At 39.5% G+C, this 26650-nt stretch overlaps 1 protein-coding gene across 2 annotated transcripts; it reads right to left on the bottom strand.

Annotated features, from left to right (window-relative positions):
• Window positions 1-23158: 23158 nt before the first annotated feature.
• On the bottom strand, window positions 23159-26426 carry LOC131147981 (SNW/SKI-interacting protein A-like). 2 transcript variants are annotated; one of them, XM_058097685.1, is made up of 3 exons: window positions 26336-26426; window positions 23658-25876; window positions 23159-23574 (listed from the first exon to the last, which is right to left on the bottom strand). In XM_058097685.1, exon 2 carries the CDS (start codon window positions 25839-25841, stop codon window positions 24033-24035), a length of 1809 nt encoding a protein of 602 aa, XP_057953668.1. In that variant the 5' UTR covers window positions 25842-25876; window positions 26336-26426; the 3' UTR covers window positions 23159-23574; window positions 23658-24032. The 2 variants fall into 2 exon arrangements, with proteins under 2 accessions (XP_057953668.1, XP_057953670.1); XM_058097687.1 differs by having other exon boundaries at window positions 26279-26386.
• Between the last annotated feature and the right edge of the window lie 224 nt (window positions 26427-26650).

Raw genomic sequence — 26650 nt, 5'->3', positions numbered from 1 at the left:
TGGTTTTGATCGATCAAGAAGGAGGTCTTCCCAATGCAGATGAGTCAGCCACAGAGTATTTGTTACTGTTCATTAACCAACTGTTGCATGTCTTCCTCCATCATCTGCTACTTGCTTCTTCATCCCGCAGGCTGTTGAAAATTGCATTGCCTGCTTTGTCCCCCAATTTCTACTAGCTGACTCTTCCTCCAGCAACTGCTGCCTGCTACTTCAGGCTGAAATTATATTTGCAATGCCTGCTTCTTCCTCCAGCTGTTGTTGTCTACCTCTTCCTCTAGCAACTACTGTCTATTTCTTCCTCCAACTACTTCCGACAAGCTGCAGCCAGGCTCTTTTAAAGTGCCAAGGACACAGCCTACCTGCAAGGAGAACAATACCAGCATCTTTGCTGATAGTGCAATCTTGATTAGTTAATGATAAGAGATATGTAGACGTGAAGGACACAGCCTGCCTGCAAAGTTTCTGCCCCCCACAAGCACTGATTTCTTCTCTTCAAACTTTCCATTCAATCTACCCGGATTCTCACTACTGAATTCTACCCACCCACTGTGTAAAGATAATCCATAAGGCCTTGAAGGATGCTACTACTCTATTGTTGAAATATGGAGGCTATGGACTCTTTTGTAATTGAAAAGGAAAGTCAATCTCCCCAATCAGTCTCAAGTATCACCCTCCCAGATTGTATAAAACACATAAAAAATGCTCCCAATCTAGTTTGCACAATAAGCTATTAGATCTACTCCACTGGAACAAATTTGATAGAAATTTATAATACACAATTGAGACAGTGAAATATTTCTCCCTGAAAATTCTCTCATTTCTCTCCTTCTAGATCTCCCAACATATAGCTGTCAGAATTGTTGTTTTCATGCTTCAAAGAAACCCCTTAAGTTTAGAGAAATTCCATGCAGAGAGCAATGAAGCCATGCATGACCCAATGAAAATGCAAGCTTTGGCAAACATAGACCTAAATCTTCCTGCTAAAGTGGCAGTGGAGGAAAAGATGTTCAACCCTATTATAATATGTGGCTCATATATTAAGTAGAACACATGTACAAAAAAAACATGGTGAGAAAAAAAAAAAAGCTGGTTTGCAAAGGAAACCGTCAACGATTTGTAGAGTTACATCGATGGGGTCAGGCTTAGGAAGAAGCTACCGACGATTTGGCAAAGAGCATCGACGGTTACATTGACAATTTGGTCTCGGGAATAAACCGTCGATGGTTTTGCTCAGTTGCACGGTGTCATTTTTTGAATTTTGAATTGGGAAGTTGAATATATTGGATTTCAGGGGAAAACCTCTGGAGGGGTTGAAGAGGGTTAGCACATATACAATTGTTGTAACCCCTGTTTAAGAAGATAGTGAAAATTACAATTATTCACTCCCATGGACGTAGGCATTGTCAAACCACGTTAATCCTTTGTGTCATTATTTTATTGCTTTCATATAATATGTGTGATTGTGTTTTCGTATTATTCATCCTTGGCTGCTGCATTACACAATCGGTTTCCGCACGTTGTGCATTGATTTGCATAACAAATTGATATCAGAGTAATTGGTTACAATGGTTGGGATTTCTTCTGCAAAGTTCAACGTTGTCAAGTTTGAAGGATTGGAAAATTTTGGATTATGGCAGAAGAGGGTTAAGGATCTATTAGTGCAGCAGGGTATGGTGAAGGCATTATACGGAAGTTGGCCGGAAGGCATGGATGAAACAAGTTGGAAGGAATTGGAAGCGAAAGTTGTGGTAACTATCAAGCTTTACTTGGCTAATGACGTGTTGTATCACGTCATAGATGAGGAATCTCTGACAATGGTTTGGCAAATCCTAGAAAGTTGGTATATGTCCAAGTCATTGACAAACAAGTTGTATCTTAAGTAGAAACTGTATTGGCTTAAGATGACAGAGGGTTCGGATTTGAACTAGCACATCAACATATTCAATCATATCATCAATGATTTGATGTGAAGTTCGAGGAAGAAGATAAGGTGTTGATGCTACTGAATTCCCTACCTGTGTTTCATACGTATGAAAATTTGGTTACAACTCTGACGTGGAAAAAAGAAATCCTGAATTTGGATGAGGTCACCAATGCTCTATTAGGTTTTCATCATAAGAAGAAAGCCAGTGATGAGATTTCACAAGGTGACGGGCTTATGATGAAGGGTAACTAGGAACGTGGGAGAAACAAGTTCTAAAGTGGATCAAGTAATAATAAATCTCAGTCCCAGTCCAGGAAGAAGAAGGACATACAGTGTAGAAACCTAGAAAAATGATAATAATAAAAATAATACAAAAAAAAAAGGAAATCGGTTTGGTGCGGGACCAAATCGTCAACGGTTTGGTGAGCTCAAAGAAAAACGTCGATGATTTTGAGTTACTGAGGCCTAGTAAGGATAAAACGATAAAAATCGGTTTGGTTAAAAACCAAATCATCAACGATTTTTTCTGGGCAGCAGCTTATATATACTTAAGCTCATTTGAGGGGAAATTAAAATTTCTCTCTCTCCCTCTCTCTCTCTCTCTCTCTCTCTCTCTTTCTCTCTCTCTCTCTCTCTTCATTTTCTCTCTAATCTTGAGCCAAAATCACGATCAGATATCATTTCTAAGGCCTAGTATCGATCACCATCATTTTAACCGGAGCAGATTCATAGTTTGGGGATCCTAGGCACCATTCTATGAATCAGGTAAAAGGAGTAGATTATGTCATTTAATTTCAGATTTTTAACCGATTAAATTATAGTATCCGATTACAAAGATAGTATATATGATTTTCTGGGTATTTAGACATATGCAAATGATAGATTCTGAAATTATTATATGTATGTTTTGGGGAAAAACCTAGTATATGGATTTGAATAAACCCTAGGAAAGTTTACACTGATATTTTCAGCAAAATAAAATAGTTTTTCAGACGGATTATTATATAATGAAATATTTACGCAAATTGTGTGGCATGAGTAATGAAATTATGACAGAGTTATTTCAGAACTTTGCTATGATAGATTTATTGAAATTATGATATGATAGATTTATACAAAAATTATGATATGACAGATTTATACGTGATCTACAAAATTACAGATTTATTTTCAGAATTCATGATATGACAAAATTATACAGAAACATGACATGCAAAGTTATGAAATAAAGGCTTTAAGTCGAGTTATGATACCGGACAGGAGCACTTGATCAGTAAATTAAGGAAATCACTTTATAGCCTGAATCAGTCTCCAAGATAGTGGTACAAATGTTTTGACTCCTATATGATCTAGATTGACTACAGAAGTTATAAGCATGATTTTTGTGTTTATGTGAAGAGTCTTAATGATGATTCATTTATTTTTCTATTGCTTTATATGAATGACATGTTGATTGCTGCAAAAAGTATGACTGAGGTTATTTAGTTGAAAACTATGTTGAGCAAAGAGTTTGACATGAAGGATTTGGGTGCAGCCAAAAAGATTCTTGGGATGGAAATTCACAAGGACAAAACTGCAAGGAGATTATGGTTATCTCAGGGTAGCTATGTTGAGAGGGTGTTTGAGAGGTTTAGCATGGGTAATGCAAAATCAATGAGTATACCATTGGCGAATCACTTTAAATTGTCTACTACCCAATGCCCAAAGATGGATGATGATGTTCATGACATGTCAAAGGTCTCATATGTCAGTGCAGTAGGGTGCTTAATGTATGTTATGGTTGTACAAGACTGGATCTAGCACAAGTTGTTAATGTGGTGAGCAAGTTTCTTTCAAATCCAGGTTGACAACATTGGGATGCAGTCAAGTGGATTTTCAGATACTTGAGGGGTACTACAGACTACGTCATCATGTTCGACAGGCAATAGGGTGATACTTTAGTTATGAAATATATAAATGTAGATTATGCAGGGGACTTGGATGACAAGAGGTCTACAACAGGGTATGTGTTCACCCTTATGGAAGGACCTATTTATTGGAGGTCCATGGTATAATCTCTAGTTGCACTATCTTCAAATGAGTCGAAGTATATGGCAAAGGCTGAAGCTGTCAAGGAAGCATTGTAGCTTATAGGATTGGTTAAGGAGTTGGATATTCAACAAGGTCAAGTTCAGCAGCGTTGTGATTGTCAAAGTGCCATTTATTTGGTGAAGAACCAGGTGTATCATACGAGGACCAAGCATATAGATGTGAGGTTTCACAGGATCCGGGAATTAGTTTCTTTTGGTGAACTTTTTCTTGAGAAAGTTCACACTTCTGCTAATGCAGCAGACATGTTGACAAATTTTGTTACCATGGATAAGTTCAAGCATTGATTCGACTTGATCAACATCTCTAGATGCTAGATGGGAGGTGTCCTGTCACGCCTCGAACCCCGAAATGGGACCCAGAGGTGAAAATATAACCTAACCTGTCCCTGTATCATACAAATCATCAGAGATATGGTACAAAAGATGAGGGTCCGACCCCGTGGGGTTCCCAAGCAACCTAAACACATCCAATCACAACATACACGTAGCGGAAAAAAAAAAAAAAAAAACATTCTATATCAACATATGCAGTACCATACCAGAGTCTATACTAGAGCAGAACATGGCTGTAACAAAACATACAAACTAGGTGCCCAAATACAACTCAGAATGGCAACCCAACAAACTACAGTCCTAGCACTTACCCAAGCGCTAACGCAGTACACCGGCCACTACGCTCCCTACACCAAGACACTAGTTCTGGTTACTCAAAGGACCTGTAAAAATGTACGTACAGTAAGGATGAGACACCTCTTAGTATGGAAGAACACAGGTTATATCGGTGTGTGGCATTTGAGTATTATCATGATACAACATACACATAGTTGAATGCAATCCAGTACTAATTCACACAGTGCATACTCATATAACCAAACAAACCACACTCATTTGGTAATCTAAATCATGGTTTTTCAAACATATACAGTTTAAACAAGGTCAAGGCATGATCATCCCAATATCACAGTATAAAGCACACATATACTCGGTTTTCAACAAAACCCGAGATTCAGCCCTTCACCCCCTTTTTCCCAAAACTGCAATAATGAAAAACTCATAATTTTTCTCGTTAAATCTCCCCAAATGAGTAGCCAAAACACACACAGGACCGTGGACCACAGTTCCACCAAGACCAATTTCGAAAATAAACAATATAAACATAGTTCCTCTTACCTTAACCCCGTATAACAAATCCCGAACTCCAAGGCTCCTAAACAACGAACCGAGTTCCAAAACCTACAAATCACAGTACAGAATATACTCACAAGACCATCCTCTACAAAACTATCAGATCAGAAATGAAAACCGGGCCTTACCTTGATTTTTTGCCAAAACCCAAAAACGTCCGAAACGAGATTCCGATCCGTAAAAGTTGTAGAGAATCCTTCCACGATCCTCGTGGTAACTTTCGTTTCCCTATTCTATCAACGATCAGCGAAAAAATCTAGAGAGAATGAGAGTAAGGAGAGTTTATAGAGAGAGAGAGAGAGAGAGAGAGAGAGAGAGAGAAAGAGAGATTTTTCTAAGTTTCTTAGCTTGGAAGTAATGGAAATTTCCTTTTATAGCCCCTTGACCCGGCCAATTTCGTCAACGAAATGGTGCCTTCGTCAACGAATCTTTCACTGAATTCGTCGATGAATCAGTGGCCTCGTCGATGAATCCTGATATTTCCCAATTTCTGAAACTCCTCAGCTTCTCCTTGTCGACGAGGGTCTGAATTTCGTCGACGAGAAGAACACAGACTTCGTCGACGAAATCCAGCTTCGTTGATGAATCTAGTCTTTTACCAAAATGACCCTCTCTTATATATATGTAAACCCACTATCACAGTTCGGGTTCTTACAATCTCTCCTCCTTACAAAAATTTCGTCCTCGAAATTTGCCATCTCTCATTCCCAAATTCATACATACAATCAAACATATAGGCACAACTCAAAAGCGAATTGGCGATCACATCAGCGTAGTCCCATCATACACAAACATATACATACCCTCACTCATCAACTCAGTCCCATCATACACAAACACATACATACCCTCACTTATGGCAGAGGAATATCGTGGTTACACATACATCAATCTCAGGAGTTCACAATACACACACTCCCGACGACTAACCACCTATCCCAACCCACAGTAGGATCATGTACAAGTGCTCAAAAAAACTGTAGATACTTCTGGCATATTTCCGTTTCCAGTTCCCAAGAAACTTCCTCAACCTCATGGTTTCGCCACAATACCTTCACTAACAGTATCTCTCTGGTACGAAGTTTCTGAACTTTACGATCCAACACCTAAACAGGTATCTCCTCATACGCTAAAGTATTCCCAATTTCTAAATCATCGTAACTAATAACATGTGAAGGATCCAACACATACCTCCTTAACATGGAGATGTGAAACACATCATAGACCCTCGAAAGTGCTGGAGGTAATGCAACTCTATAGGCTACCGGACCCACTCGCTCAAGTACCTTGAATGGTCCGATATACCTCGGGCTTAACTTGCCTTTCCTCCCAAATCTCATCACCCCTTTCATCGGAGTGATACGTAGAAATACCTTACCGCCCACCTCGAACTCTAACTCACAGCGGCGAACATCTGCGTAATTCTTCTTCCGACTCTGAGCTGATTTAATCCTCTCCCGGATCAAACCCACCTTCTCAGACGCCTACTGCACAAGTTCAGGTCCTAACACCTGACGTTCACCAACCTCATCCCAACACAACGGAGATTGACACCTCCGACCATACAAAGTCTCGAATGGTGCCATCATGATACTAGACTGCAAGTTGTTGTTATAAGCGAACTCCACAAGTGGCATAAACTGTATCCAGCTACCACCAAAGTCTAACACACAAGCTTGCAACATATCCTCCAATATCTGTATCATCCTCTCTGACTGTCCATCAGTCTGGGGGTGGAACGTCATACTGAAAGTAAGCTTCGTCCCCAATGCCTCCTACAAGCTCGTCTAGAATCGAGAAGTAAACCTCAGATCTTGATCCGACACAATGGACATCAGTACTCCATGCATTCTCACAATCTCATGCACATACAACTCTGCTAGCCTACTCAAAAGATAGCTAACTCTCATCGGTGTGAAATGAGCATATTTCATCAATCTATCCACAATCACCCAGATAGCATTCTGCCCGTGAAGCGCTAATAGCAATTCGGTCACAAAATTCATGAAAATATGCTCCCATTTCCACACCGGAATAGGCAAAGGCTGCAACGGCCCTGCCGGTCTCTGATATTCAGCTTTCACTTGCTGACACGTGAGACACTGCTCCACAAACCGAGCAATCTGCCCCTTCATACCAAACCACCAAAAGGTCTCGCGCAAGTCCCGATACATCTTCGTACTATTAGGATGTACCATATGCATAAAACGATGCACTTCCACCAGAATCGTATTTTTGATCTCATCATCATTCGGAACACATAGTCTAGTCCCAAACCTCAACACACCTCCCTCAGAGATATTAAACTTTGTAGCCAGTCCCTGCTGTACATTTTCCCTAACCTCTGCCAACTCTGCATCACTAGCCTACGCGGCATTTATACGCTCAAACAAAGTCAGTTGGACCACCAAACTAGAAAGATAAGTCTGAAGATCACCAACCACCAACTCTATACCTGAGCTTTCCAAATCCTGTCTGATGTGACACTGAGTTACAACCGCAGATACAGTCGTAGGCCCTAACTTCCGACTCAACACATCAGCCACCACATTAGCCTTCCCTAGGTGATAACTGATCGTGCAATCGTAGTCTTTAATCAACTCTAACCACCGCCTCTACCTCATGTTCAACTCCTTCTAGGTGAAGAAAAACCTGAGGCTCTTATGGTCTGTGAAGATCTCACACTGCACCCCGTACAGATAATGTCGCCAAATCTTCAGTGCATACACAACAGCAGCCAATTCCAGATCATGCGTAGGGTAATTCTTCTCATATTCTTTCAATTTCTGAGAGGCATACGCCACTACCTTACCTTGCTGCATAAGCACACATCCCAAGCCTTTCAGAGACGCATCACTATAAATCACAAACCCACCATCCCCTGAAGGAATGGTCAACACTGGAGCAATAACCAACCGGTGCTTCAACTCCTGAAAGCACTACTCGCAATCACTGGTCCACTTAAACTGCACTTCTTTCTGGGTTAATCATTTTAGAGGTCCAGATAGTTTAGAGAAACCCTCTACGAACCGACGATAGTAACCCAGCAGTCCCAGAAAACTCTGAACCTCTTGTACATTCTTCAGCCTTACCTAGTCGACCACAGCTTCAATCTTGCTTGGATCAACTGATATATCATCCCCAATAACCACATGGCCTAAGAACGCAATCTAACTCAACCAGAATTCACATTTCTTCAATTTAGCATACAACCTCTTCTCTCGCAGAATCTGTAATACTAACCTCAAATGTTCAACGTGCTCTTCAATACTCCTCGAGTATACCAGAATGTCATCAATGAATGCTACTATGAATCGATCTAGGTACTCATGGAAAACCCTGTTCATCAGATCCATGAACACCACTGGTGCATTCGTCAACCCAAAAGGCATGACTAAGAACTCGTAGTGGCCATATCTGGTTCGAAAAGCCATCTTCGCTACATCCTCCGCTCTAACCCTCACCTGATGATATCTTGACCGCAAATCGATCTTTGAAAAGACCCGCGTGCCCTGCAACTGGTCAAAGAGATCATCTATATGAGGTAAAGGATAGTAATTCTTCACAATTACTTTGTTAATCTCACGGTAGTCAATGCACATCCGCATCGATCCGTCCTTCTTCTTCACAAACAATACTAGAGCTCCCCAGGGCGAAACACTAGGTCGAATGAATCCCATGTCTAGTAATTCCTACAACTGCTCCTTCAACTCCCGAAGTTCTACTAGAGCCATCTAGTACGAAGCTTTGGAGATTGGTGTCTTACCGGGCAGCAACTTTATCGCAAACTCCACCTCACGATCTGGAGGTAAACCGGGTAAATCATCTGGAAACACATCTGGGAACTCGCTGACCACCTGAATGTCCTCGAGTCTCAACTCATCATGTGGCGGTTCCTTAATACAAGCTAGGTACCCCTGACATTCGTCCAAGAGTAGCCTTCTCACCTATAGTGCTGATAGAATCTATAGCGCTGAACGCACACACGATCCCACGAATTCGTACTCCTACTCCCCAGGAGATCTGAAAACTACCACCTTCCTACGACAGTCAATCACAGCATAACTAAAGAACAACCAATCCATCCCCAAAATGATATCGAACCCCGACATGTCGTATACCACAAGATTCGCCGGCAGCAACTTCTCCTGAATTTTCACTTATTAGTCTACCAACATCTTCCTACAAAAAGATACACTCCTCGATGGCGTAGTAACAGATAACACCTCATTCATGTCTTGGATCTCAACCCCACATCGTCCTACAAAATTCACAGATACAAAGGAATGGGTTGCACCCGAATCAAACAAGATAGAAGCTTTATTCGAAAGCAATAATAAGGTACCTGTCACCACGTTACCTGCATGCTCAGCGTCTGCTGGAGTAAAAGAGTATACTCTGGCCGGAGCTATATTCGTCTGAGCGGTTCCCCGAGGTATCTAGTTGCTCCCTCGGTCCCCACTAAGTGCAGGCACGTCTCACCTCAGTGCTCGACAATCACGAGACATGTGGCCTGGCTAGCCACAATTGTAGCAACCACCCCTAAATGACTGATACTCACCCTCGTGGTGCCTGTGGCATCTGGTACAACGACCACCAGTCTGGCTCATCTGAGAATCCTGGCTCTCGGTATTCTGACGGTAACCTAAGCCCTTGTTCCTCTTCTTCCACGATACCTAACAAGATCCTATCTGAGAATCAGAAGGTACTGTCCTCTTCCTCGATTCCTAATTCGCCTCATCCTCTCGAATACCAGTCTCGATCACCGTGGCCTTATCCACCAATACCGAGAACTCACGTATCTGAAGCATACCCACCAGTCTATGGATATCCTTCCTTAAACCCTTCTCGAACGTCCGAGTCTTCTTATACTCGCTCGAGATCATACATGGTGCAAAACGGGACAGCTCTATTTATCAAGCCGCATACCCTTACACCGTCAAACTCCCCTGCGTTAGAGCAGGAAACACATCTGCCTTCGCATCACGTACTGAAGCCGAAAAGTATCTGTCAAAGAACACCTCCTTGAAACGGCTCCATGTCATCTCCTCAGGACCACCTCTCTGCTTCTCCAGCAAATTCACTGCAGTCCACCATCAACCTGCCTCCCTAGACAGCTGGAAGGTGGCATAAAGAACTCGCTACCTATCCGTGCAGTGTAGGACCTTCAAGATCCTCTTAGTCTTCTCCACCCAATCCTTTGCTATCGTCAAGTCAGGTCCTCCATAGAACATCAGAGGATGCATACGTGTGATCCTCTCAATGGTGCACCCCGCAACAGTAGGAGAGTGCTTGCATCTCCTCACACTCCGCCCGATCTCCCGTAACACCTGCCTCATCAAACCTCGAGGCACAGAAGGAGACTCATCACTCGTAGTCTCCTCGGAGCCACTTCCCAGGTCATTGTCCTTGGGATCCATTCTGCAGTACAATAGGAATCTATCAATATCCCTATGACACATACAGTTAACACCATGATCTACACTATTCGTGTTAACTACCCCTTGCCAGGTCTAGATCTGTCCTATCACACCGACACGAAAGTCATCAATGATCTGCCCTGCTTTTACTAGAATCATAATCCCAAGAAAAACACGGAATACTATCGACAAATCTCAATCTAGCACTGAACAACCCCCAACCAACTCTACCCATATCCACATCCTATATTCTATTATGTACTCATAACTAAGCCTAACCAAGTCTACAAAATCTAGTAACCTGGTTAGCTCTGATACCAAGCTGTCAAGCCCCGAACCCCGAAATGGGACCTAGAGGTAAGAATATAACTTAACTTGTCCCTGTATCATACTAATCATCAGAGATACAGTATAAAGGATGAGGGTCCGACCCCGTGGGGTTCCCAAGCACCCTAAACACATCCAATCACAACATACACACAAGGAAAAAAAAAAAAACATTCTATATCAACATATGCAGTACCATACCAAAGTCTATACAAGAGCAGAACATGGCTCTAACAAAACGTACAAACTGGAGTCCCCAAATACAACTCAGAATGGCAACTCAACAAACTACAGTCTTAGAACTTACCCAAGCCCTAATGCAGTACACCGGCCACTACGCTCCCTACACCAGGACACTAGTTCCGGTTACTCGAAATACCTATAAAAATGTACGTACAGCAGGGGTGAGACACCTCTCAGTAAGGAAGAACACAGGTTATATCGGTGTGTGGCATTTGAGTGTTATCATGATACAACATACACACAGTTGAATGCAATCTAGTACTAGTTCACATAGTGCATACTCATATAACCAAAAAAGTCAAACTCATTTGGTAATCGAAATCATGGTTTTCCAAACACATACAATTTAAACAAAGTCAAGGCACGGTCATCCCAATATCACAGTATAAAGCACACATATACTCGATTTTCAACAAAACTCAAGATTCAGCCCGTCACCCCCTTTTTCCCAAAACTGCAATAATGAAAAACCCATAATTTTTCCCGTTAGATCCCCCCAAATGAGTAGCCAAAACATACACAGGACCGTGGACCACAGTTCCACCGAGTTCGATTTTGAAAAGAACCAATATAAACATAGTTCCCTTTACCTTAACCCCGTATAACAAATCCCGAACTCCAAGGCTCCTAAACAGCGAACCGAGTTCCAAAACCTACAAATCACAATACAGAATATACTCACAAGACCATCTTCTACAAAACTGCTAGATCAGAAATGAAAATCGAGCCTTACCTCGATTTTTTACCAAAACCCGAAAACCTCCGAAACGAGATTTCAATCTGTAGAAGTTGTAGAGAATCCTTCCACGATCCTCGTCGTAACTTCCGTTTCCCAATTCTATCAACGATCAGCAAAGAAATCTAGAAAGAAGGAGAGTAGGGAGAGTTTAGAGAGAGAGAGAGAGAGAGAGAGAGAGATTTTTCTAAGTTTCTTAACTTGGAAGTAATGGAAATTTCCTTTTATAGCCCCTTGACCCAGCCAATTTCGTCGAAGAAATGGTGCCTTCGTCGACAAATCTTTCACTGAATTCGTCAACAAATCGGTGGCTTTGTCGATGAATCCTGATATTTCCCGATTTCTGAAACTTCTCGGCTTCTCCTCGTCGACGAGGCTCTGAATTTCATCGACAAGAAGAAAACAAGCTTCGTCGATGAAATTCGGCTTCGTCGACGAATCTGGTCTTTTACCAAAATGTCCCTCTTTTATATATATGTATAAACTCATTATCATAGTTTGGGTTCTTACATGTCCCAACCTATTGTCCCAGGTAAAGCTGTAGGTTATGTTTTAGTTTTCCATTTAAGGGGTGTGTATTAGCCAAGGTGGAGATCGTTGTAATATGTGGCTCATATATTGAGTGGGACACATAAACAAAGAAAACATGGTGAGAAAAACGAAAAAAATGACAGAGTTGCATCAACAGAGTCAGGCTCAGGAAGAAATTGTCGACGGTTTGGCAGAGACCATTGACAGTTTGGTCACAGGAATAAATCGTCAACGATTTTGCTCGATTGCACAGTGCTGTTTTTTGAATTTTAGATTGGGAAGTTGAATAGGTTGGTATTTCTAGGGGAAAACCCTTGGGGGTTGAAGAGGTTTAGCATATTTACAGTTGTTGTAACCCTTGTTTAACAAAATAGTGAAAATTATAGCTATTTGCTCTCATAGACCATTGCCGAACCACATTATCCTTTGCGTCATTGTTTTATTACTTTCACGATTGTGCTTCCATATTTGATATGAACCAACAAGCTCCGATTGCATAGGATGATCTGCACATGCCAAGCGGACCCATCACAAGAGTTAGAGCCAAGAAGGTCAAGGAGGCTACGCAATGACTAATTGAGAAGTTGCTTGAGTAAGAGTCAACGAGGGCCATGGACACTAAAGAAAATGACTTTTTTGAAGAGCCTAAGATGGTAAATTTTCTAAAGACGTGTGAAGCTGGAACCTTAAGCCAATAGGGGCTATTTTAGGGAATTTTTATTGTTTTAATTAAAGTATGGGCTAAATAATGGGTCAATTGTGTCAATTAAGTATGGCATTAAAGTATGGGCTAAATAGTGGGTCAATTGTGTCAGTTAAACATGGCATGTGACTTGCACATGTTTCATTAAATGACATGTCATGCTTAAGGTTATGTGGGGCTATTTTATTGGTCAGATTGATGTCATAGCCTATTTTTATTAGTTGGGCTGATGTCATGGGTTTCTTTTATTTTCTATAAGTAGCCAACTTTCTGTCGTATTAAAAAGAACATATGGGTTGAATACAATTCGAAATGAGGTTTATTTCTCTTCAAGTTCTTTATTGAACTTTCACCAAACTTATCAAATGTGCTACCTTTGTGGCGTTCATCAATTAATTTGATATTCTTGGTTTGTGCTTCATGTCAAGCAATAGGTCAAGGATCCACTACCAAGTCAAATCTTAGTTTAAGTTTACGATTTTGATAAATCTGATTTGGGGTCTCTGCATGTTCATTCTTGGGGTTCCATATCAGTATTATTCATCATTGGTTACTGTATTGCACGATCGGTTTCTGCACGTTGTGCATTGATTTGCACAACAAATTGGTATCAGATCAATTGGTTACAATGGCCGAGATTTCTTTTGCAAAGTTCAACATTATCAAGTTTGACGGTTCAGGAAATTTCGAACTATGGCAGAGGATGGTTAAGGATCTGTTAGTGTAATAGGGTATGGTGAAGGCATTATACGGAATTCAATTGGAAGGCATGGACGAAACAAGTTGGAAGGAATTGGAATCGAAGGTTGTGGTGACTATTGGACTTTCTCTGGCTGATGAAATTTTGTATCACATCATAGATGAGGAATCTCTAGTAGCAATTTGGCATAAACTGGAAAGTCAGTATATGTCCAAGTCATTGACAAACAAGTTTTATCTTAAACAAAAACTATATTGGCTTAAGATGGAAAAGGGCTCAGATTTGAACCAACACATGAATGTATTCAATCAGATTATCAGTGATTTGATGTGGATTGATGTGAAGTTTGAGGAAGAAGATAAAACCAGATTGTGTAGAGAAAAGGAAAGGGAATACAGAAAATCAAGAGGGTTCATCAAAATCTACGAATGTAGTGGAAGAATGAGACTCAGAGAGCAGTGATAATGAAATATTTTCTATTTCATCTGGTTCAGATCGTCTCATAGATTCTTGGATCCTAGATTCGGCATGCTCTTATCACATGACACCAAAAAAAGATTGGTTCAACACCTACAGGTTAGTAAATTTTGGATATGTTATGATGGAAAATGATGTTTCATGCAAAATTATTGGAATAAGGAATATCATAATAAAAATGTTTAATAGTGTTATGAGAACATTATGTGATGTTAGGCACATACTGGATCTACGGAAGAATTTGATTTCATTGGGCACTTTAGATTGTAACGGGTCTAATTACGAGTTTGAAAATGGGGTGATGAAGGTGTGTAAAGGCGTCTTAACGGTGATGAAAGGACAGAAATTAGCAAGAAATATCTATGCACTACTGGGTACTACAGTTGTAGGTGGAGTTGTAGTTGTAGAGTCTGAGTTGGATAATACTGTCTTATGGTATATGCGGTTAGGGCATATGGGTGAGCATAGGATAATGGAGCTTTATAAGAGAAATCTTTTTAAGGGTGTCAAAACATGTATGTTAAATTTTTACAGGTATTGTGTTCTTGGGAAACAGCATAGGGTGCAGTTCAAGACAGTCACACACAAAATGGAGGGAATTCTTGACTATATTCATTCATATGTTTGGGAGCCGGTAAAGGTAGCATTATAGGGTGGATATGAGTTTTTTCGATGATTACTCACGAAAGTTCTGGGTGTACTTCATGCAATACAAGTCAAAGACGTTTTCCAAGTTCAAATTATGGAAAGTTAAAGTGGAAAACTAAACCGAAAGGAAGATTAAATGCCTCAAGTCAAACAATGGAGCTGAGTACGCTAATTTGAGGTTCATGGAGTCGTGCGAGCAGCATGGCATAAGAATACATTTCACAGTTTGAAAGACAACACAACAGAGTGGTGTGCCGAAAAGGATGAACTGAACTATTGCAAAAAGAGCTTGCTGTCTCAGGTTGAATGCGGGGCTTACAAAGAACTTCTGGACTGAAGTAGTGAGCAAGGTGTGTTTCTTGATTAACCAATCACCAAGGGCATCACTAGATGGGAAAGTTATAGACGAGGTGTGGACAAGCAACACGGTAGACAACTCTGGTTTGAGAGTGTTTGCATGTTCATCCTATGCGCATGTTTCTAGTGAGGAGATATCGAAGCTTAATGCAAACTCTAGATGGTGTATCTTTTTAGGGTATCATAAAGGTGTGAAAGGGTTCAAGTTGTGGGATCCAAAGGCAAACAAGGTGGTGATCAGTGGAAATGTAGTTTTTGATGAGAAAGTCATGTTGTAGCATACTTAGGAGGAAGAAGAAAAGAAACAGGTGTCAGAAAACTACAACAGAAATGAGCATGTAGTGCAGATAGAGTTAGAGACTCAGGGCAGAGATGACAATGCCCATAATTTAGGGAGTTCTATCTCAGGATACCAAGAGCATCATAATATAGCTATACACAAACCCAAATGCACTATCAGGCCACCGCACAGGATTTCATGATTTGGTGTCTTATGAACTCATTACTAGTAGCAAGGATCCTACTACTTTTCAAGAGGCGGTGCATATTCAAGAGAAAAGTAGATGGATTTGCTGGAGGAGATGAAGTCACTACATAAGAACTAGACGTAGGAGTTGGTGGAGCTTCCAGAAGGGAAGAGAGCAATAGGATGTAAATGGGTGTATGGGAAGAAAGAATCAGTATTAGAAAAAGGAGAAAAGTTCAAGGCTCAGTTAGTATCAAAGGGTTTCTCACATAGGAAAGGGATTAATTATGATGAGATCTTCTCCCATGTGGTCAGATAAACTTCCATCAGGGTAGTGTTGGGATTGGTAGCACATTTCGATATGCATTTGTAGCTGATGGATGTAAATACAGCGTTTCTCCATGGTGATTTAGAGGATCTAATTTACATAATATAATCATAAGGTTTTAGTGAACCTGGATAGGAGCACTTGGTCAGTAAACTAAGGAAATCACTTTAGGGGTTGAAACAGTTTTCGAGGTAGTGGTACAAACATTTTGACTCCTACATGATCCATATTGTCTATAGAAGGTGTGAATATGATTGTTGTGTTTATATGAAGATTCTTGATGATGTTTCACTTATTTTTCTATTGTTTTATATGGATGACATGTTGATTGCTGTGAAAAGTATGACTAAGATTAATCAGTTGAAACCTTTATTAAGCAAAGAGTTTGACATGAAGGATTTGGGCATGGCCAAGAAGATTCTTGGGATGGAGATTCACAGGGACAGAGCTGCAGGGAGATTGTGGTTATCTCAGGGTAGCTATGTTGAGAGGGTGTTGGAGAGGTTTAACATGGATAATGTAAAATCAATGAGTACACTGTTGGCGAATCATTTTATATTGTCTACTAACCAGTGCCCAAAGATGGATGATGATGTTCATGACATGTCAAAGGTCTCATATGCCAGTGCAGTAGGGTGCTTGATGTATGCTATAGTATGTACAAGATCAAATCTAGCACAAGCTGTCAGTGTGGTGAGCAAGTTTCTTTCAAATTCAGGTTGATAACATTGGGATGCAGTCAAGTGGATTTTCAGATACTTTAAGGGTACTACAGACTATGGCGTCATGTTCGGTAGACAACAGAGTGATCCTTCAGTTGTGGGATGGACACAAACTATGCATGGGACTTGGATGATAGGAGGTCTACAATAGGGTATGTGTTCACACTTGTAGAAGGGCCTATTTATTGGAGGTCCATGGTACAGTATCTAGTTGCACTATCTATAACTGAGTTGGAGTATATGGCAATGGCTAAAGTTGCCAAGGAAGCATTGTGGCTTACAGGATTAGTCAATGAGCTGGATATTCAACAAGGTGGAGTTCAGCTGTGTTATGATTGTCAAAGTGCCATTTATTTGGCGAAGAACTAGGTTTATCATGCAAGGACCAAGCATATAGATGTGAGATTTCACAGGATCCGAGAATTGGTTTCTTCTAGTGAACTTTTGCTTGAGAAAGTTCACACTACTAATAATGCAGCAGATATGTTGACAAATTCTATTACCACTAATAAGTTCAAGCATTGGTTGGACTTGATCAACATCTTTAGATACTAGACGGGAGGCATCCCAACCTATTGTCTGAGGTGGAGTTGTGGGTTATGTTTTCGTTTTTCTCCTAAGGGGTGTATATTCGCCAAGGTGGAGATTATTGTAATATGTGGCTCATACATTGATTGGAACACGTATACAAAGAAAACATAGTGAGAAAAATAGAGAAACGGGTTTGTTGAAGAAATCGTCAACGGTTTGCATAGTTGCATCAATGGAGTCAGGCTTAGAAAGAAACCGTCGGATGGTTTGGTAGAGATAATCGACAGTTTGGTCTCTAAAATAAACCGTCAACGGTTTTACTCAGTTGAACGATGCTACTTTTTTAATTTTGAATTTGAAAGTTGAATAGGTTGGGATTTCAGGGGCAAATCCTCCGAGGGGGTTGAAGAGAGTTACCATATATACAATTGTTGTAACCCTCGTTTAACACAAATAGTGAAAATTACAGTCATTTGCTCCTGCAGACGTAGGCATTGCCGAACCATGTTAATCCTTTGTGTCATTATTTTATTACTTTCATATAATCTGTGTGATTGTATTTCCATATTATTCATCGTTGGTTGCTGCATTGCACGATTAGTTTCCACACACTGTGCATTGATTTGCACAACAAACCCCTTCACTTTCCTCTTTACATAGGGAGCACATTGAAGCCAATCTCCAGCCTCTTTTTTGCAGGTTATCAATCATCGGGATTCTATTTTTAATCTCCAACCAAAAGAATACACTAACCTTTGAGGAGATGAAGGTGTTCCACAACAATTTAAAGGGTAGCTTTAAGTTATTATGTGTATCCTTGTGAGAAAGATGTTTGTAAAAGCTAGCCACTAAGAAAACTTGGGAGCCGGAAAGCTCCCATGAGCATGAATCGCCTTGCTCCTACTGATTGTTGCATCATATAATAGTTTGAAAAACTTAATTAATTGGTTGACTTCCTTTCCTCTTACCTACCTAGCAAAGGATAAATCCCAAAACGGAATGTTGTTGGGGAAGCTTAATATTTCTGTCACTCTAACATTCTTCCGTCTAGCCAACATGAAAAGGTTCGGGTAGAGTTCTTAGAGTGTAGCATTTACAACCCATTTGCCCAACCAAAACATAGTTTTGCTCCCATCTTCAACATTGATCTTGATGTGTTCCCAAATAGTTACCTTTAGTTTAATGAAGTTTTCCCATAAACTCTACCGTAGACAACCCAAAGGCATTGATGGAGACCAATCGACAATATTGTACCCGCATTTGATGCAAATCACCGATTTCCAAAAGCCCTGGTCTTCCTTGCTAAATCGCCATAACCATTTACCTAGTAAAGCTTTACTCATAGTCTCCAATTGGTTAATGCCCAACCTACCCTGGGTTTTGGGTTGTGTCACTAAATTCCATTTTGCAAAGGGGTATTTGAATCTCTCCTCTATTCCTTTCCAAAGAAAATTTCTCCCTAACCTCTCTCAAGACTTGCACCACCTTCTTTGGCATGGATAAAATAAACATGTAATATATGGGTTGATTGGATAGTACAAAATTTATAAGGGTCAATTTATCACCTCCCAACGAAAGAAACTTTGATTTCCATGTTTCCAACTTCAGCTCCATTCTTTCAACAACTGGATCTTAAATATGCCAAGAGTTTGTCTTGACCCTCATTCCGCTCAATTCTTGCAGTTGAGAATTTCTGCATTCTCCTCTGTGCCTTCGGATACTCCAATCGAAAAGATAAGACTCTTGGAAAAAATAACTTTTAGTTCCGCTACTGCCTCAAAACAAAGTAAGATGGCCCACAAATTCCTTAATTCAGAAAAAGAGTTATTACAAAAAAATCAAAGTATCATATACAAATAAGAGATGTGCTAAGACTTTTCAAAAGTGAGTCCTGCATTCATGTGTCCTGGCCACTTACAGAAGTGGGTCATTCACCTAAAATTACAGTAACTATCCATCTTGTGTTCTCAAAAAGTGGGATCTCCTCTCCTGTAAGTAGCTAGGACCCAACCTAATTCCAATTTTAGAAAATTAAATATTTTTCTTATAAAACCATCCATGAATCTTCTTAATTGTTCATAAAAAATATTATTCAATATTCGTGATTATCCAAAACCAAAAAACGGCTGCACTGTGTGATTCCATTATTAGTATATGGTTAATAGTAAAAGAATGAGGTAATGAAATTACCTCATTTTTGTTTTTCCTCATATTTCAAAAAAACATTCCTTAGCATTGGCAAATTATCATCTAATAATTTTTTTTTTTCAAAATACGAATACACAGGTAATTTGAAAATTAATTTTAATTTCAAATTCTTAAAATACTTCCATAACTCCCCCAATCTTTTTTTGGAGAAAATAGAATATATATATATATATATATATATATTAATTTTAATTTTAAAATTTTAAAATATTGTCATAGCTTCTAAATCTTCTTCTTTGTAATAATAATTTTGAAAATAATAAAGCGCACACCACCGCATGTCCAGCACTAAGGCCCGTTTAGTTTTGAAAAATATTTTTTTAGTTTTTCAATGAATTATAAACATGTAAATAATATTTCATTTTCTTGGATTTTAAAATAATCATAAAAAAGACAACTTGTTTTTCAATTTTATAAGATAAAACTTGAAATCATAAATTTTGGGAGTTTGAATTTGGATTCATGTGGATTTTGAAGAAATTTTATACATAATCCACACAAATTAAAATTTAAGATCCGAATCTCATGCTCCCGTATCCAAAGTAGGAGTCGAAAATTTAGGAAAACAACAAAAATATATTTTTAAAATTTTTATATAAATTTAAAAAGTTTAAAAATAAGGTTACATTTTCATAATAATATAAAAAATAGAAATAAAAATAAAACTATTTTCACAAAAAATAAAAAAAAAATAGTGTCAAAATTATTTGTTGTTATTTACTTCATACAAATATTAAAAAAAATGAAAATTTAGCTAACATTTCTATAATTTATTGAAAATTAAATAAAATTTGTTTTTTCAAAACTAATTAAATGGGCCCTGTTATTTCTTGAAAACAGATATATTTAAATTATGACTAACGCATTATTATTATTATTATTATACTAAAATTTTAAAATTTGAAACCACGTGGCTTCCCACATTTCCTTCCCGCTATTCCATTCAAAATTTCAAATTAGCCCATCAAGCCACGCTGCTCCTCCCGCTCCCCAACCCCAATATAAACATAAGGTCCACGTCACACTAGCCCCCGCCAACACGTGTTCAAAAACCTAGCCACACATTCTTTAAACAACGGCAACGAACCACTAATGCGCGTGCGTGCACCCTCGAATCCCATTGGTCGAGAAACAGAACTGTAGTTGGGGAACAGCAGGCGGTTCAGAAATCTTCGTACAGGCAACGGAAGCGTGCGTAACGAGTCTAGAATGCGGGTGGGGATGAAAGTTATATTTTTGTGAACCCAGCATCAGCAGAATCTGGAACCGTCTCACCTACTTGGCAGTTACCTATTGGCCGGCCCGCATCACCGTCCATTGGCAGTAATGCTCTGAACCGGGAAGATTCCAGCGTTTCAAGGTCTGCCAGAAATAAATACGATACCAGGGACAGGTAATCGGTCACAGGGTTAGCCCGTTCTTATCTTCTCTCGGACGAAAATACCCTTCCCAAGATGCAATTTCCTTACTTGTATAATTATTTTTTCATTCGTACCCCTTATCTTTAGTAGTATTATAAATGTGCCCTAAAGTTTCTCTTTTGCGAAAGTATCCAGAGTCAGCGTCAATGTTGCTCATTCACACCCCTGTTGTCAAAATGTTGCCCTGAGAGTAAGTTTTCCAATAGTTTGCCTTTTTATTCTTTTCGTCTTTTAACATCTTGTATTGTCATTCTTATCGTTTTCCCCATATCATCGAATAAAACTCCCTCTTCTTCTCTTGCCTTCCTAAAACATGCCCACGACCTCATCTTTTCACATACTTACGGACTTGTATGTGTGGTAATTTAATAGTAACCTCGATCATATCACAAAAAACATTAATGATACACGAGACGAGGTCAATTTTTTGTCTACTTTTTCTCTAATTTCCTTTTTTTAACTGCTAGATCTTATTTATTTGCGTTGATTTAACTCCCTCTCTCTCCTTCCTTTTCTTTTGTTTGGATCAATAAATAAATAGAACATTAAAAAATAAATTATAATTATAAGAATTGATACCCACTAGAGCTTATTAATTCTTACTTTATTTTTAAGAGAAGTCAATTATTAATATTGTGCTCCAATTTGTTTGGGTTGCTTGGAATCTCAACTCTTTACTTTTGAAAGATACTCATGAGTTTATTATTAATATCGATTTCACTTATGATAGGCATTTTATGGAGAATAACATTTCCTAAATTTTATTCTCAAAACTCACTTTAAGAAATGCTATGCAATAGTTTTGCGCAACACTTTACACTTGAAATTGATGAAATGTTCAAATTAAGATAACAATATAAAAGGAATTTTAATATTGATTATGTAGTATAATGACTAATAATTTTTTGGTTAACACAACCATATATAAACCAACTCTAATTCAAATAATTTTCGGTAACCTTACATAAAAATCTTATATTATTATTGTCAATTGTACCTTATTGTGCTAACAATAATATTAACTAATTTATAAAGAGTTGATTATTCTTACCCAAGAATAAAAAAAATTTGAAACAGTGGTATTCGAGGCCCTTTGGATACTCCACTTAAATACCAAAGTATTATTAAGTTATGTTATAACCTACAATCTTGAGAAGTTTCAAACAAAATCTTAAATTTCATTGTGTGAAATTTGAATCTTTTGGTAAAATTAAATATTTTAAATTTTTATCTAGATTAAATTAAATTAAATTTATATTTTTTTTTCTAAAATTCATATAATGTGACGTTTTTTATTAAAAAAACTAGCTAAGTCAATTAATATATATATATATATTTATATAATCATATAAAAATTGACAAAAAAAATTATAAAATATTGAAAATTCATAGTAATATATTATTTAGTTCGCACGGATAAAACCACTCGTGTGTGTCTATATATATAATCTCGGCAATTTCACTATATTTTTGTGAAACAAAATCAATTAAAGGCCAACATTGAGCATAGTATTAAACAAATCAAATTTGTCCAAAACCAGACCAACGGCAAAAGGGACGGCTGCACAAAGGTACACAATTTCCAGCAAGAATGGAGGAGCGAAATGCCATAAAAATGAGGTGGGTTTGTTGGGATTGCTGGTGTAGAACCGTCGGCAGCCGCACCAGCCCAGCCGCCGACTTTGACATTGAAGAATGGCGGCCACCTGCTCTGCAAACTTTGCTGAAATTGCAGCCACCGTCTTTGATTTTTAATCCCCCCTTATATATATATATATATATATATATATATATGTGTGTGTGTGTGTGTGTGTGTGAGAGTAAGCTGTGCGCTGTGCGTGTGTGTGTGGGTTGCAGAAGAGTATATGTGCAGCAGTGTTGCTGTGAGTGCAGAGAGGTGGTGCATATGTGAGCTGTGTATGCAGTGCAGCAGTGAGAGTGTTGTGCAGTGCAGAGAGTTGAGGTGAGAGAGAGAGAGAGTTGAGTAGAGCATTGAGGCTCCTCTATTTATTTCTCCCAATATAGTGCAGTGGTATGTGTTCCCGTGGACGTAGGTTAAATTCGACCGAACCATGTAAATCCGGTGTTCCAATGTGGATGTGCTTTGAATTTTTCTTCATGTGTGATTGTTGCTCCAAGGATTATTCCCCAACAGGGTTATGATCTGATAACCATGTGTTTGTCCATACAATACATTGCAGAGTTCAGAATCCTACAAAAACTAGCAATTGAAAACTGGGTAAAAGCCTAGGCCTAAGGGGAAGCATTGTAGCAACGTAGCAAACTAGGATTGCGGCTGACCATTGCAAATTTATGATTAACAGAACGGCACACAGTAAACCTTCTGCAGATGAAGTTCTGGTGGCCGAGAAGACAAGGTAGCCATCAAGTTAGACTGGCAGTTAATTTGACCTCCAAGAAGCGGGAAGGTCAAGCACGGACAGTACCTTCCCCTGCTCAGCAAGATCAAGCATGGACAGGAAGGAAAGAGCTGGTCATTCTTCACATCCAGGTTTATCACATTCGTGCAAGCTCAGTCTCACGCATGAATGAAGTCCTGACAAAGATGAAATATATAAAAACAGAACAAAAACACACAAAATATTTAGCAAAAAAAAAAGTTGGTCTTTAATGTGGCACCTTTCCTTTAAATTTAGGTTGCCATGAAAATGCAATTCCAACACTATTTATTGTCCAAAGCATGCACAGTAAGATATGGAAAATTAACCACCGTCTAAACTCCAGGTCTCTGCAACACAACATCATTCAGGAATATGAACAGAAACAGTGGTTATACAATTATTAAAAGACTAATATATTTCAACAGCACAAAACACAGAATGACTACAGATTGTTAAGCAAGCACCACATGACATTAAATCATCCCACTTGCTAAGAGCAAGCATCAAATCTTTATCTGAAGAAGCCACTTCAAAGATCTGTCTATCAGTGGCAAGCTAAACCGGCATAATTCTCTAACAGCAATACAACAGTTGCAGCTGGGAATCTTTACAATTAACGGCCCCTTTCAAACCCAATGCGGGTTCTTCCAGAGCCTCCATCATAGCCATCTCGCATTGAAGAACCAGCACTTGCTTTCATGGTCCCACCACTACCAACTTTTTCCATGGCCTTCTTTCCCTTCCTCACCTCGGTCAAGAACTGGTCCAATCCAAATGGATCAGCTTCTTCTGCCTCTTTCTCAAACTCAACAGGCCTATCTCTTGGTCCTGCTCTCTCAGATGCACCTGCAAATCCCTTGTCCGGTTTGAATCTGTCTGTCTTCAAAATCTTATCAAGCTGCTCATCCGCACCAACATGCATATCCTCATCCATATCTTTCTTCGGCCTGTAAAGACTGGATAGTGTAGGTTGAGCAGTAAACAAGCCCTTGTCATACACATTGTACTGATCATCTGTGGCAAACCCAGAGTCCATTCCCTTCTCCTGGTTGAACAGTCTCTGGTCGTACATAACCTCCCCCCCTCCTCTCCCTGCTCCAGTAGAAGCCATGCCAAGAGCAACCTTCTCACTAATATCACGATCTCTATCTCTTGTAATCTTACTCTTCTTCCCCATAGCAGCATCTTTGGCCTCCAACCTCCTCTCCCTTTCTCTCTCTCGGCGTCGCTCCTCCCGAATTTTCTCCCTTTGCAACCGCTCCTCTCTTTCCTCTTTTGTCTCCCTAGGGGCATCCTTTTCTCTTGTGTGCTCATGGTCTCCTCTCATATCATCACCACCCATCATACTATGCTCAGAAGGAATTGGAACAGCAGCTGCAGGGGGCCCACCTGTCCTCTCAGCCCTAGCTTTCTGAGCTAAAGCCCGTAATTCCTGCTCTTTCCGTTCCTTCTCCTTCATAAGCATCTCCTTCTGAACCTTAGATCTCATCGCAACAGCTTCCCTAGCCTTCTGTTCAGCAACATACAAAGACTCAGAAAGCTTGGCAAAATTATCATTAATCTGAACCTCTTGAAGCCCCCTTCCATCTGCTGCTAAACGCTTGTCCAGTGGAATTGTGTAACCTTTTGGGTTCTTCCAATTCGAAATGCACGGAGGTATTTTCCAATCCTGCTGATCTTTCACGGTCACCGGGCGTGGTGGGGAATGCATCACCGGCACCGGTGGAGAACCAGAAGCCCTTGGAACACGCTTGTGCTTAAACTTTGGAGGCTCAAGTGGGTCCACTGGCATCTCCACCATCCTAATGATCCTCTCCTTTGCTCCTGAATTGAAGGCTGCTGATTGCTGCGATGGTTTATACTTAATGAACTTTGAATCTGTCGACTGCTTTGGAACATTCTTAGGTTGTGCTGCACTTAGTCTGACATTAACAATCTTTTCGAGTGCAGTTTTTGTTTCCTGAGTTGTTTCCTCGATCTCTTTTTGCAACTCCTCATCATCAGCCTCCTCCTCACCCATCAAAATTTGGGGAATAAGATCCTTGTGCTTTGAATACACAATTTTTGAAGCATTTTCATTCTGCTTCACAATCGCATCATATGATACATCTCCATTCGCATCAGTTGTCAGAGGGAGAACCTTCCCTCCTCCAGGCTTTGCATTTTTGGTCCTACCCATGTCCAGAGGGTACTGGGCGTAGTGAATTTCTGGGAAAGCTCCACCATCCCCAAAATCCTCCGGCTTTCGGGGAGTAAAACCAGCACGCTTCAGGTAAGCCGGGATAGGATTAGATTTGAGAACAGAGGTGCGTTCTACCTCAGCGGCACTGTAACGCTGTTTGAACCACGCATCATTGGAATGATCATAATAGGAAGAGGCCGATGATTTCGCCGGCGGTAGGAGATCCTTCAGCGCTGCCATCGTGCTGTCTCAAAACAAACTGCAAAGTGCAAACCCTAAACCCCAAATCCCAAAAATCCAAATAAAAAACCAACAATTAATGATATGTAGACGAGTAAAATTTCCTTCATCAGAGAGCATATGGACCAAAACAATCAAACCTTTTAGATGCTGAAAAAATTGAACATAAAATCACAACCCGCTTTGCCAAATGTAAAAGCTAAACCCTAAATCTGGATTTGTAGGAATCCAGGGAGAACAGAAATTTCAAGCAGAAATATAAACATAAAAACACTTTTTCCCATAAAGATCTTCATTCAAATCCTTGTCAATCGAATCCCAAAAGATCAAAAAAATAAATAAATACGCTATACTTCCAGAATCTAACAAACAAATAGCCGTAGGAAGGAGAGCGAACTTAAAAAACTTGCAATATGGAGAAAAGGCGTAGAGCGGACCAGAAGATGGATCCGGAGCGAAGCGAATGGAGAAAGGGAGACGAGAGAGAAGATCACCTTCAGCGAAGTCTGTTCCGCCTGTGTCAAGCGTCTCACGGCAGGCGGGTCATTCTTTTTAGTTTTTATGGAAAGAAAAAACCTCTTACCGTATATCTTTGGCGAGTTGACTGATCAAAAGTTACCACGTAAATAAATTTACTATTTATTTTTCATTAAAAAAAATATTTTTATTTTATTTATAGCTTATTTTCTTTTTAATGAATTAGAGTTGACTAAAAACTTTCATTAATTGTGTGACGCTTATCCTCCTAATAACAAGTATCGATGCTTGTTGTCCGGGACACAAAAAAATTTTAGCAAAAGTTTTGTTTC

The sequence above is a fragment of the Malania oleifera genome, chromosome 2, assembly GCF_029873635.1.
Source record: "Malania oleifera isolate guangnan ecotype guangnan chromosome 2, ASM2987363v1, whole genome shotgun sequence".
Taxonomy (NCBI): domain Eukaryota; kingdom Viridiplantae; phylum Streptophyta; class Magnoliopsida; order Santalales; family Ximeniaceae; genus Malania; species Malania oleifera.
The sequence above is the reverse complement of the archived record's forward strand: the minus strand, read 5'-3'. Positions and strand labels throughout refer to the sequence as shown.

Coding starts and splice junctions, on each gene's coding strand:
- LOC131147981 (XM_058097685.1), bottom strand. CDS start 25,841: ATGGCAGCGCTGAAGGATCTCCTACCGCCGGCGAAATCATCGGCCTCT.